This window comes from Dama dama, chromosome 4 (assembly GCF_033118175.1).
Source record: "Dama dama isolate Ldn47 chromosome 4, ASM3311817v1, whole genome shotgun sequence".
In the NCBI taxonomy this organism is placed as follows: domain Eukaryota; kingdom Metazoa; phylum Chordata; class Mammalia; order Artiodactyla; family Cervidae; genus Dama; species Dama dama.
The window spans coordinates 19,477,386-19,490,576 of NC_083684.1; the positions used below are offsets into that span (position 1 = coordinate 19,477,386).

Sequence of the window (13,191 nt, forward strand, 5' to 3'; positions counted from 1 at the left end):
TGCGTGCTGGGGTACGTCTCTCTGAGACGTGAGGGGGAGCGTGCGTGCAGAACTGTCTCCGCGTGCTGCCGTGCTGCTCTCACCATGCTGCTGGTGTCTCTGTTTCCGCGCAGCGCGGTGCCCGGGCGTCGGCAGAACACCATCGTGGTGAAGGTGCCAGGCCAGGAGGACAGCCACAACGAGGACGGGGAGAGCGGGTCCGAGGCCAGCGACTCCGTCTCTAACTGCGGGCAGTCGGGAAGCCAGAACATCGGCAACAACGTCACCCTCATCACCCTGAACTCAGAAGGTGCGTCCTCTCCGCACGTGAGGTAACGGGTGTGCAGTGGCCCTTGAACAGCACGGGCCGGAGCCGCAGGGCCCGTGACACATGGACTGTTCACTGGCGACCACGGAAGGGGATGACTAGCAGTGATGTGTGAGTTTCTGGCCACATGGAGAGTGAAATCCCCACAGGGCTCAGGTTTTTTTCCCCCATTGTTTAGAAAAGTAATATATATTTATTGCTTTTGAAAGATGATAAAATATAAAAATGACGAAGGAAGTGAGAATAACTGGAAACATTTCTGGTCCAGAGAACTCTACAAATCAACATTCCAGAGAGCTCTACAAATCACATGCTGTACTTACCATCCCATAACTTGCTTCTCCCCACTGCATGGTAGAAATCTCTCCATGTTAATACTGATTTACATAATCGTTTTCAGTTAGTTTCACTCGCTGAATCTGGTTCTAGTGATGGGCAGTTGTGACTTGATAGCTGGCGGTCGGCTCACTTGTCTGACCACAGCTTTGTCCTGTGTCTCTGATGATGGTTGGGGTTCCATTCAGAGGGACTGCGTGTCCAGGTCGAGGCCATGCTGGGGGCTGTGCCGCCCCTGCCCAATGTGATGTAGGGGGACCGTCCTCTCTCCTGTGGGGTCTGGGGTCCACTCTCACCTGGCCCTGGGTCTGGGAGGTGGCCTGGCTTGTGCTCCAGAGAGTTCCTGCCCCCTGGCAGCTCTTCCTTGCTCTCAAAGGTTGAGTCAGTGTTTTCCAAACGGGCCTTAGGACAGCGCCTGGAAAGAGAGATGCGATTACTCGGGCAGACGTAGCGTCATGTCACTGAGTTCTCGAACTTGTAGTTTGTTAACCAGAGAGTGCTGGTGGGATATTTCTGCTTCTCTGTCCAAGTTGTTGATTTTTTTCCTAAAAGTGTAGATTTTTCTACGGACAAAGATTGTCCCGTTTGAAAGACTTGTTACCACATTAAAATGCTGAAAACAAAGTTCTTTTTAAAACATTCACCTCTAACAGAAGTTGCAGGGTTGAGATGTCAGAGTGGGCACAGGAAAAAGGTTTCCGTTCCATCACAGCGAGCATCTTAAAGCAGGAGTGCCGGCAGGTTTTCGTCCGTTCACAGAGTGCACAGTACCACTGTCTGAACCCAGGTGTTTGAGAGACCCCAGAGCAGGGCCCCGTGCCCCGTCCTCCGGTCCCGCCGCCTCTGCCCAGCTTCTTGTCTCGGGTTGCTGGTCGTGCAGGTTTCACTTGAGGGAAGCAGTAGCGCCCTCCTGTCACGTGCACCAGTGCTTCATTCTTCTTTCTGGCTGGCTGACGGCCCATCATGGAGACACGTGCTGTTTGTCCATCACCCATCGATTGACACTGGGGCCGTGCCCACTTTCTGAATGTCGTGAGCAGTGCTGCTCTGCACATCTGTGTGCAGGGTTTTGTGTGTGTTTTCATTTTTCTGGGGCTGATACCTGGGAGTGGAATTGCTGGGTCGGGGGCGCTAGTCTCTGACTCATTAGATGTGAGGAAGAGAGGTGCTCCTGACTTCATCCTGGTGGAAGGTGAATGAAAATTATACTTGGAACAGCTGCAGAGAAAGTTCTTATTCTTCATCCATGTGAGTTTTGGGTAAATACCTCCCTAGATCTGGTTACTTACTATAGACCTGATTTGTTTGGTTTAAATGGCATCAGCTCCAAACATGACATTTGGGGGAGTCTGGGATTATCATAAAAATAGAAGATGTTGTCTTTTATTTCTTTTTTTTTTTGTCTTTTATTTCTTAATGTGGTATGATTAATGTGAAATATATTTCAGTGGGGGAAGCTGCAGACTGAGTCAGATGTGAATGTACATAAAGGAATCACAATTTGAGCTTCTTAGTATTAACATCTATAGGGAAAAAGTACAGGTTTTCTGGGGGTCTGCATAGGAGGTTACCAGTGTCCTCCGGAAGGTCCCGCGCGGTTCCAGCATCCTGAGTGTTGGATTGAGTGTCCTCGCTTGGCCTGGGGTTTGTGAAGACGGAGCAGAGACGGTGCGTGCGCCTAAGTGGCTGCCGTGCACGAGGACACGGGGAGAGGAGCTAAGCCGAGGACGAGTCCCGTGGAGTTGCTGCGGGCTGCCTGGTCAACATCCCGAGCGATTCAGATGCTCTGAGCGGAGGATTAGCTGTTTCCCTGCCACATCCTCCCTGGTCTGACCCACCAGGCCTGGGGAGCGCCTATCGGAGAATCGGCATTAGCCCGTAGGTGCTGAGGGGCCAGAATCCTCTTCTTTCTGATAAGAGCCCGGGCTGCACTGGATATATGCTCTAATCTTCTTACCAGAGTACTTCTGTGCCTCACTGCATAGAACCACGGATTTTTCCTGGAAATCCCACGTGGTCTGCATGGGTTGGCATGCTGTGCTGTTCCCTGATAGATCTGGAGGTGTCAGGGGTTTACCGTGTCTTAATTAGGCACTTCTGGCTGCTGCAGCATTGGCTCCATTTGGATCAGAGGGAAGTGCTAGATGGGAGAGGGGTGGTGAGCAGCAGGCTTACTCCTTAGCTCCTGCCTTCTACCCTGCCCCTGGCAGGGAGAGGTCATTATTCACCCCTGTCTTTGGTTAAGTACTGACAGTGTGTGGGGTGTAATGATTTAGGTCTCTTAGTTCAGAGACTAAGCTGGTGAGCTGAGTTAGGGAAACAGACTAGCCAGCACGTACTGAAAATGGGATCTCTTCATTAATGAAGGGATTTCATTAGATTCTTAATGGCAAGTTTTAATTCTTACTATTTATGCATGTGATAATTCTTACAGAGCTGGACCAATCCTGAATATAAGACATTTGGAACTTGCTTTCAGTAGGGAAATACCTTGATGAAAATTGAATTATTGTCAGAAATCAGCCTGTGCATGTTGCAAAGCCCCAAGTCAGTGAAATAATTTTATGCACCTTCCTGGGGTGTGCTGGGGCAGGGGTGTGGCAGGGAAATGAAGCCTGGGAGGAGCAGGTGGTTTGGGAGCCTTGAAGAAAGGTGTAATACTTCACTCAGAAGGACTCGGGTTAGCACAGGGTACGAAGGGTAGTGTGTGGTTGTGCTGGGAGGCAGCCCACGAAGCAGGTTCTGGAAACCTCTCTGAGCCCCTTCCCAGGCCCCTTGGTGCCCCCACAGCCCTACATGTCACATGTAGAGACCCCTACATGTCACATGCAGAGAAATTCACAAGCAGCTGGGGCAGCCTGTCTGAAAGCCTGGCAGAAGTGCAACCCAGCACCCATTCATGACACACGGCGTCCTCTGAGGCTGGCCTGGAGAGGCTAGAGGCCTGCCTTGAGGGCCTGACCTCCCGTGACCTTCCCTAGGTCACGCATGGGCACCCATGCACCCCAAAGCCTGTGGTGAATGGTGAAGGTTGCCCCCTCTCAGCGTGTTTACCGTCCTTTAACTGGAGACTGAAGTGCATCCCCAGTCCCCTCTTGTGGCTGCAAAGATTTGAGCCAGTCATCAGTGAGGGTTGAGGGGGACTGGAGCCCAGGGTTCCTGGGGGAACTTTCTGTCAACCACAGCTGCCTGCACAGGACTTAGAGGCTTCTGGGACCCCATGGGTGGGCCTCTGGTATCTTTGGAGAGAGTTTGGGCAACAGGCTGGGTTTGGTTGGGAGATGGCATCTGGAGTGGCTGGTGACCTCCCAGCCTGTATGAGACGTGGGCAGTGCGTGCAGGTCACTGTCCATGGATTTGAGGGTTGCCCTTTGCTTTGGAGGCGGGATGATGCCTTGTGGGGCATTTTCTCGGAGTCCCTGAGTTGCAGTAATGTGTGTGAAGTCCTGGCTTGCAGGGACGCGGGTTAGATACCATTCTGTCCACCCCACATGAACAGCTTCGCACTTGAAGAGGGATGCAGGGGTGCACACGCCTTGGTCCAGGGACAGCCGGGCTGCTTGGGGTCATGTCTCCCTGGTATTAGTGGACGTGTGGGGGTGTGCATCACCACCTCAGGAGGTGGGCCTATGTATTCACATGATGTGCACACGTGTATGCGTGCATGTACACATGTATGTGTGCACATCAGCAGGTGGGGAGGTGGGGACACAGGTGACTGCTTTCTCTGCTTCAACTTGACGCCCTTGAGAATGCAGTCATCCTCTTTATTTCGTTGTTTCCTCTTCATTTCATTTTCCTGGAACTAAAATAGAGCCTCAAAACACATATTTGTATTCTGAAGTATCTGAGTGGTTAGAAAGTTCAAGTTAGGGTTTTCTTCAAGTAAGTTTTTCAGAAGTGTCAGTTAATTTAATTAAAGATTTAAATGATTGGAGTAGAAGGCAAGTTTATTTTTCTTAAAATCCAACTGGTAGTTTTTAAACAGAGCTACTAGAATCTATTGTTTCAGCTGCCAAAACTGGACCAAGCTATTTTAGCAAAATAAATATATTCTTTTTGAATTGTCAAAAGGCAGATTTCTCAAATATTTATGTGGGCAGGTGCTCCATCTTATTTTACATTTAAAGGGCACGGTTCATCGTCACTGTCAGACTAGGCTCCGGCCCCCATGTCAGACCAGAGGTGAGAGGGGGCTGTGTCGACAGCTGTGACCGGTGCCCCCGGGTGAGGACGGAGCATCTGGGCCAGAGAACGTGGAGGGTGCTGTGTCGTCTACTCTTGCAGGAGCTTGAAGTGACGTCTTTCATCCTCCAAAACGTTCTGGTAACTGCCCTGTGGCCCGTGTGCCACCTCCGGGGCTGGGGCTGTGTGTCAGCAGGGAGCTGGGTGAGGAAACAGCCCTCCTGGGTCCGAGGACTTGTCCTCGCGGCCTCGCGCCTCCGCTCACGGTGGCCGTTCAGTCACTTCCTCGCCGTGTCCCCCCGTGCTCTCGTCTGCTGCAGGGTTCCCAGAGCTCATCTGTGAAGCCTGGGTAATTTCCATCAGGCAGCATGATGGGTGATTATTGTTTATACAGAAAAGAGGCTTAGTTTTGGTTTGTAAACTTGTTCATTCATTGGACGTGGTGTTTGGCTTTCCTGAGAATTCAATGTAACAGATGAGGTTACTTCCTTGTTTCTCCCTCTCAGATCAGCTGGACAGTGTCTGCCTTTTGCCCTCTGTGTCCTGTGTCTGTGTGTGGCGGGGACAGCGTGGTGTGGCCCCGGCCTGTTTCCTCCATCGTCACTGGAGCCTGGTGGCTCCTGATGGGTGGTGTCTGGAAGGAGGATGGCCCTTCCTCTTCCACATCCCCGTTGGGGCAGCAGAGCCAGGTCCGGGGCTTGGACAGGTGGGCGCTCCTAGCACTGGCCCAGGGCACCAGAGGACCTCTTGCTGGGGACTTTTGGGACTGGTCCCCTCCCTTCCCCAGCCTCTGGTCTGCGGGTCCAGCAGGGTTGTACATGGCGTGCACACAGGCTCTGAGGAGCCAAGTAGGGGTATGTGTGCAGGCAGCCCCCAGGGAAGCGGGTGTCAGTTGGAGTCAGTGACGGAGAAGCCGAGTCACGATGCCCCTGCCAGCACCGTCCTCTTGCCCCACCTGCTGTCCCACCTCCCCTACGCACAGGCGTGGCGTCACTTTGACATGATGTTGACTCATGGTTTGGAAAATGACACTGAACTCTTGTCCAGTGTTTACTTTTCTTTAAAAATGTTGTCTAAACATAGGAGCTGGTTACACAGAGTTCATAATACTTGTTCCTGAGAAAAACTGCAGGGTCTTTGGCGGTGCAGAGGTTGGAGTTGAAGCCTACAGCCCGATGTCCTTGCACTGGCCTGCAGGGCGCCCTCCTTCAGTGACCCCTCCAATTCTCTCCCTGCTGCAGGTGGAGGGCGGTCCTTCTGCTCTGGTGTTGTTAAGCCTGTCATTCTAGGTTCACTGAAGGTTTAGATCTTGAGCGTTAGACCCTGTGCCGGGCATAGAGTTGCCACTCTGTGTAGGTAAGTTAATAAACTCGCTGGGAGCTGATGCCTTTTCTGCATTCCAGCAGTGCCTGAGCCAGCGCCTCTAGGAGTTCCTTCGCATTACATTTGGATCATGTGTCCACTTTTTCTGTGGGTAGGTAAATGCTACAGGTGGCTGACGGCAGAAAGCTGCTCCTGGCTCCCCCTCTTTGCCTCCAAACCAGCCTGTTCCTAAGAAGTGGTTCTTCTTACTCATCTCTTACTCTGAGTTCCAAAAGTCAGGCTTGTGATTTGTTTTCTGTCCTTAGCCAAGGTCAGGAGCCAGTCTCCCTCACCCCTCTAGTGGCCGGCTGGCCCAGGGATGATGTGGTCGTTATGATGGGGCTGCTGAGCCTTGCCTGGTGTTCGAGGAAATCGCGTGATTCAGGAGCCTGGCCTGGAGAGGTCACCCTCACAGAGCAGAGCGTGCAAGTCCCAGACAGCTGGCCCCTTGGCCTGTGCTCTGTTCCAGGCCTGTGGCAAAGCCGGGCGAGCTGGCTGCCCTTTGCAGGGCCTTTTTTCGTGCATAGAGGCCAGAATGTAAATCAGGACATTTCAAAATAAATCTCATAAGAAATCTTGAAACAGTGACAACCCTGGCTGAAACATGACTTAAAGGCCCCTGGCCTGGTGACCCTTAGCAGGAAGCCGGGTCCCCCTGTGAGGTTTAACTCCCCCTCCTGTCGCCCTGCCCCCAAGTGCAGGCGCTTTCAGGGGCCGCCTTGCTCCTCAACTTGCTTCCATATGAGGATCAGAAGGAGTGCTTGGAAAGCGGCCAGTGTGCAAGCAGAGTCGAGCGTTCTCTTGATTTGCGTTCCTAAGTGGAGTTTCCTTCGGCCAAAAGATGAGGCTTTTTAAAGTTGGTGTTTGTTTGACAGCGTTAAGCCCTTTCACACACTTAGTCAAGCCTGCAACTCCCGGGAGACTGTGACAGACGGGGGGAGGCGTGTCGGGGACACCGGCCCTTGATCAGGGTATAGCGTCGTCCCTCATTGCTGACGGAGCTGGTGGGGTGCTGCTGGGCTTGCAGACAGGTGGGCTCCTGCCTCCCACCCGGCGGAGGGGGCGCCATCTGCCCTGATGCCCCGCCACCCCTCTTTCCGCCTGCGGTTTCCTGCCTGTCCCGGGATCGTTCTGGGCTGCCTCACTGAGGCCGAGCGGGCAGGTCCTCCCGAGTGAGCTGAGCTCCGGACGCTTGCCTCCCAGGCTCCCCTTGAGAAAGCTGGAGGCGGGGGCACTGTGGCCTGCGGGGCTCACCCAGACCCCTCTGTCTTCCAGAGGACTACCCCAATGGCACGTGGCTGGGGGACGAGAACAACCCTGAGATGCGGGTGCGCTGCGCCATCATCCCCTCCGACATGCTGCACATCAGCACCAACTGCCGCACGGCCGAGAAGATGGCCCTCACGCTGCTGGACTACCTCTTCCACCGCGAGGTGCAGGCCGTCTCCAACCTCTCGGGCCAGGGCAAGCATGGCAAAAAGCAGCTCGACCCCCTGACCATCTACGGCATCCGGTGTAAGTGCCGCCTCAGGCCCGTCGGGGAGGGCTCCGCTGGGGGCGGGCACTGGGGGACCCCTGCTGTCAGGGGTGGGCTGGGGTGGCTCTGGGTCAGAGCTGGTCAGCAGCAGGGGTGCCCTGTGTCTGGGAGAAGGGTGGGCCCGCAGGGCTGGCAGGGAGCTGTGCGGAGAGCTCTGGGTCAGAGCTGGTCAGGAGCGAGTGCCCCATACACATTCACTAAACTTATCGTTTCTTTCTTCTTTTAAATTTTTTGGCCACACATCTTAGCATGTGGGATTTTAGTTCCTCGATCAGGAATCGAACCCATGCCCCTTGCAGTGGAAGTGTGGATTCTTAACCACTGGGCCACCGGGGAAGTCCCTGCAGTTTCTTTTTCCGACTTCTGACTTCGGCCATGCCAGCCACCTCCTGGGTCAGGAACCCACTCTCACCACTGCCAGCCACACCCACCTCACTGTGGACAAGGCTGGGCTTTACATTTTTTCTCTTTTCTGATTATCAGAAGTATTTTCCTTGCTTGGTTTTTTCAGGGGGAAAGAAAATTAGCATTTTGAAACATAAGCACTTCTTTGAGCACAGGAGTAAGGTTACTGAGTGAAAAATGTGTGGGATGCCAGCTTCTTCAGGCTTCTCCAGGGTTAACGGGCCCCCAGAAGCTGGGATGACCAGCTATTCAGTTCATGTGCTCTGTGCAAAAGTAGCTCTTCATTGTAAACATTAAGAAATTTGCCACGTTGTCGTGAGGCTTAGGACCTAAAGACAGAGCAGTTGCCTTTTCCCTGTTGAATTGATAGCGCTGTAGTCTAGTTCTCAGGGCTTTACTGGTGAGTCACATAGGCATCTGCTCAGACTTCGGGAGCCTCTGGCTGATCTCGTGAGACTAGAGATGAGGCTGGTATGCCCCCGGGGCCCTGAGCTGACAGGTCTTTGAAGACGACTGTGAGGGGGCCAACATGGAGAGACCTTAGCGTGGGGAGATGTGATTTAGCAGCACAGATGGGAGTCACGTGTCCATGAGGACTGTCGTCAGGTTTTCCCGAGTCAGCCTGGGACAGAGAGGGTGTTGCTGATGGTCCACGGGGACCCAGAGCCCCGCTGACACTGGCCTCTCTGGTGTGTGACAGGCTGGCTGTGTCTGGGGCCATGAGGTTGAGACCATGGTTCTAGCAGAGCCAGTCTCCCTGGGAGGGCTGGGGGTGAGTCTGTCTTGTCTGTGGTGGAGGCTCACAGCCTATGACCCGTGGCCATCGTGGTTTGTAGCAGCGCGAGTCAGTGTCTGTCGTCACACGGCCGTGTGATCCTGTGTGTCTGTGTGTCTCCTCTCCTCCTGGCGACCCTGTCCTGCTGCACTCAGAGCCCATTGTACTCCAGTGTGACTGCATCTGCAGTTAATTCGTCATGTCAGCAGCGACCTTGTGTCCAGGGTGCATCACCACGTTCTGGGTCCTGGGCGTGGACGTGAACTTTGGGGCACGTTTCAGTACAATGCTCAGGGCCTGGGTTCTCTGGAACCTGGTGATCAGGCTCCTACCAGCCCGGCCCAGCATGCCTCTCTGGGGGCTGGGAGGAAGTGGTGGTCAGTGTGGGCTGGTGGGGGGAGGGAGCCTGTGAGAAGCAGAGGCAGGCGGGGCCCTAGATCTCAGGTCACCGTGGAGCAGGCTCTCCTCACACTCCAAGGGGCAGGGCGCCCGTGGCGGGGTGGGGCTTGCCTGCTGCACAGTCCCCCCCCTTCCGCCCAGCCACTGAGGGGCTGGCTTGTCTGCCGCTGAGACCAAGCGCTGAGACGGGGAGTCCTGAGGTGCTGGGGCGGGGAGGGGCTGCTGGGCTTGTCTGTGGCCATTTCTTCTCTACATGGGTGGGCGCCAAAGGCCTGAATTTTTAGGCTGGTTCTCACTCCTCGCTGATAACTCAGCTTTGGAGCTAAAGTGAGGATAGTGGCGTTCTTATTTCATGAGGTTTTCTTAAGAGCATCAAATGACTTGAGATAAAATGCTTCAACAAGTGTGAAAAGCAGTTAATTCAAAGTAATCTTTTTATCACTCATTATGGGAGCTTCTCTCCTCCTTTCACTCAGCTGAGGTTGCTCAGAGCTGTCAGAAAAGATGGGGGACGCCTTTGGCAAAGTGAGAGGAAGCCCAGCTGTGGCGCCAGCCTTTGGTGCCCCCTGCCCCACCCCCGCCCTGAATGGTTCCCGGGGCAGAGCCAAGCCTCTTGGTGGGGGGGCGTCAGTGCTGCTGGTTCCTTCATTAGTTTTTCTTGGCAGCCATCATGGGGGCATCTGCCATAGAGCCGGAGTCTTGAGTCACTGTTGGAAGGGACTATGTAATAAGATGTCTTAGAAGCATTTTAAAATTGTTAATGCAGAACTATAAGAATGTGTATTTTTTCTTTAAAGGACGTAAGCCAGGGTTTGAACTGGCAGGTTGGTTTTTACAAAGTCGAATTTTAAGTATTAAACATTTTTGTTTGTTTCTTATTTGTATACCTTCGTGTGTCTTGTATATATTCTTTTCTGTTAGTAACAAGTTCTGAAAGTTTGCATAATCTTGTTAATCCGTTGAAGCATTTGGAAGGTGTTTTCCTTGCGCGGAAGGCATGAGGGGCCGGAGGGTGGTCTGCAGGGGTCCGTCTGTGTTGGAGCAGGCCCCTGACGAGGTGGTGACGTGCGTGTGGTCATCAGTTCTTTGCCTGTGTTTGGGCTCCTCTGCAGCTGTAGTCGGTAGCTGGCTCTTCCTGTGACTGTACAACTGTATTTAGTGGTCGATCCCCAGTGACTATATGATTGTAGTTCCAATGGTTGGACTCAGTCAGTGTTTGAGTTCTATTGTAACTGCAGCAGGTAGTTGGGTTCTCTTGTCGTTCAAGTGAATAACTGGCCAGGACTTTGTGAGTTTGCCCTGCACTTAGAGCCATACCTTGCATGGAGCCATCCCTCAGTAAATAGAGAGGGATGACTCTGGTTAGAGATGACCTGGAAACCAGAGGTGCCACGGCCCTCATGTGTTTCCTTCCCTGCGGGGTGACAGTGTGGGGCTGAGACCACTGTGGTTCAACTTCTCCCCGATCCCCTAAACCCAGCCCTCCTTAACCCCATTACTCTTTATCAAGATTACAGACATTTTGGTTGTCATTCTGTTTAGAGTTAAAAATGTCTTAGCTTGTGTTCACAAAAAGTCAGGAGCTGTTTTGACAAAAGAAAATATAGTTTACTTAAGAAAACAGACACTTCCTTTGTTTTGATTATTTCTAGGTTGTGTGGTCCCCATAGAGCAGATTTCAGATTTTGGGCATCAATTTATCTCTCAGCAGATACTCCAGACTTGGTGCTCTTAGTAGTCAAAACAGGAAGTTTTTCAGCTTAATCTTCTTCTTATTAAATTTCTGAATTTCATCCACTTATTTTCTCTTTATTCAGTGGAGCTTCATGACCAGCTAGACAGGAGGTCACCCTGGTGAAAAGCATTTCTTGTGGTTCCCACGTTCCTGACAGCTACTTTCTGTCCGTTGAGCACAGGAAAAGATGAAGTGGTCCCCTGAGAGATTGGCAGACTGGCAGGGCAGGGTCTCCTCCCATGGGAGGGGGTCTCAGATGCCCGTGCTGCACATGGAGAACTTGCCATCATGTAGGGGCCATGGCGAGGGTGCTGGTGGGCTGCAGCCTGGTGTCCCTGCCTCTCTGGCCAGCGGTCTGTGGATGTGATGCCCACTAGGCTGGGTGTGCAAGGGCTCCAGGGAGGGGGCTGGTCTCTGCCTTTAGGGAGTTCTGTTCTGACTGCGGAGGTAGACGGGGAGGCAGGGGAACTTCCATAAGCCTCAGACTCAAGTAACTGTGGAAGAATGTCTTCAGATGAATTGTAATCAATGTTTAGTCAACGAACATTGATGCGTCTGTCCTCGCTTGGATGTTCTGTGTTCTTGGCAGGCATGAGATGCCTGTTCTCTGTTCTTTGAGCAGAACAAAGATCCCCTGTGTTTGTGGAGGAAATGGAGTAAACATCATTAATATCTAGGGGGTGACAGTTGGGAGGGTTCTGGGGTCAAGTGGGCTGGTTGAGGGGAGGATCATTTAGATCGTGTTGGAGCCGAAACGTGAGAGGGGGAAAGGAGGCAGCTGGGCAGCACGCTAGGGGTGACAGGTCGGATTTTCGGTAAAGCTCTCAGGACCCTTGACTTCTGTCTCAGTCTCAGGACCCAGGAGGCCGTGTATGAGATCAGGGTGGATGGTTGGAGCGTGGGCATCCAGGACGCCTGTGGGAACCCTCACCTCCAGCTCGTAGCTTGTCTCCCTTTGATGTGAGTGGATCAGAGCAAAAAAGTTCAAGCTAAATGAATGAAAAGCCGCCGTCACCCACTACAGGCACGCCCGAGGTGGCTCTTGCCCATCAGCTTTCCGTTCCCGCCGCGCCCTGACCACAGCTGGGTGGGAGGCCGCATCTCACCTTCCTCCCGTTGGATGTGTTCTGCAGGTCACCTCTTCTATAAGTTTGGAATCACGGAGTCTGACTGGTATCGAATTAAACAGAGTATCGACTCCAAGTGTCGGACAGCCTGGCGGCGAAAACAGCGAGGCCAGAGCCTGGCCGTCAAGAGCTTCTCCAGGAGAACGCCGTCCTCGTCCTCGTACGGAGCCTCAGGTTTGTGGGCAGCCGGGCGGGTGGTCCGGGGCCGTCAGAGGCACATGCGCCGTGCCCGCTCATGCCCTGGGAGACGCTCCCGTGCGGGTACCAAGGAGCAGAGCGGTTTGGGCTTGGCAGCTGCAGGAGGGGTTTGGCCAGGACCACCGGCAGCTTAGCCTTGGCCAGCTGTCTGGCCCCCCTCGGGATGGTGTTCAGACGCCATCTGGGCAGCGGTCTTGGAACCCCATGTTTCCGGCCGGCGCCTGTGAGGCCCTCAGCTAGCCTGGACCGGGTCTAAGCCGGGCGGGGAGGCTGGGCTGGTCCCAAAGCGCCCTTTGCTGCTCAGGCTTGGTCTCCAGCAGGGGCTGGTGATGACGAGCTTCATCTTTACTCTCGCTCACTTACTTAAATGTTTTTCTTCCAGTTACTAGTGTTCCCTTCAGCTGAATGACAGTAATTTGGTTTAATGGCACTTTTGCGTCTTCGGTTCGTTTGTTCTCTGTTTATAAACACGGCAGTGTTCCTCCTGAGAGGCTTTGGGTTTGAGCAGCTCAGTGCGGCCATTGGCCTTGTGTCCTCTCGTGGGTGGCGAACAGGCTCTTCAGTGCCAAGGCTGGGCAGGCTCCGGTTCTCAGGACGTGTCCTTTGGGATGGACTCTGGCTGGCCCTGGGAAGGTCTGCAGAGTCCAGTAGCACCTTCCTTGGCGAGAGTGACCGAAGCTTTCTCAGGGGCAGGGGAACCCCGTGTCATCCTGCTGGGTCAGCTGTCCTCTGGGTCTTGGAGGCAGACTCCTTGGTGCTACAGGGCACGCTGCCTCCGTCCACCCAGCTCTCCACGCTGTGCTTCTGGGGTGGGCTCCGGCTGCT

General features: G+C 53.6%; 1 protein-coding gene across 5 annotated transcripts in view; it reads left to right on the forward strand.

Moving 5' to 3' along the window:
* Window positions 1-13,191, forward strand: part of BANP (BTG3 associated nuclear protein) — a 69,082-nt gene that overhangs the window by 36,812 nt on the left and 19,079 nt on the right. For 4 of the 5 annotated variants that reach the window (XM_061138343.1, XM_061138344.1, XM_061138345.1 and 1 more), the window contains 3 exons: window positions 114-289; window positions 7,466-7,705; window positions 12,175-12,342. In XM_061138343.1, coding sequence (XP_060994326.1) covers window positions 114-289; window positions 7,466-7,705; window positions 12,175-12,342 — 584 coding nt within the window. The remainder of the gene's footprint in view (window positions 1-113; window positions 290-7,465; window positions 7,706-12,174; window positions 12,343-13,191) is intronic. The other variant, XM_061138347.1, reaches the window with a different exon arrangement.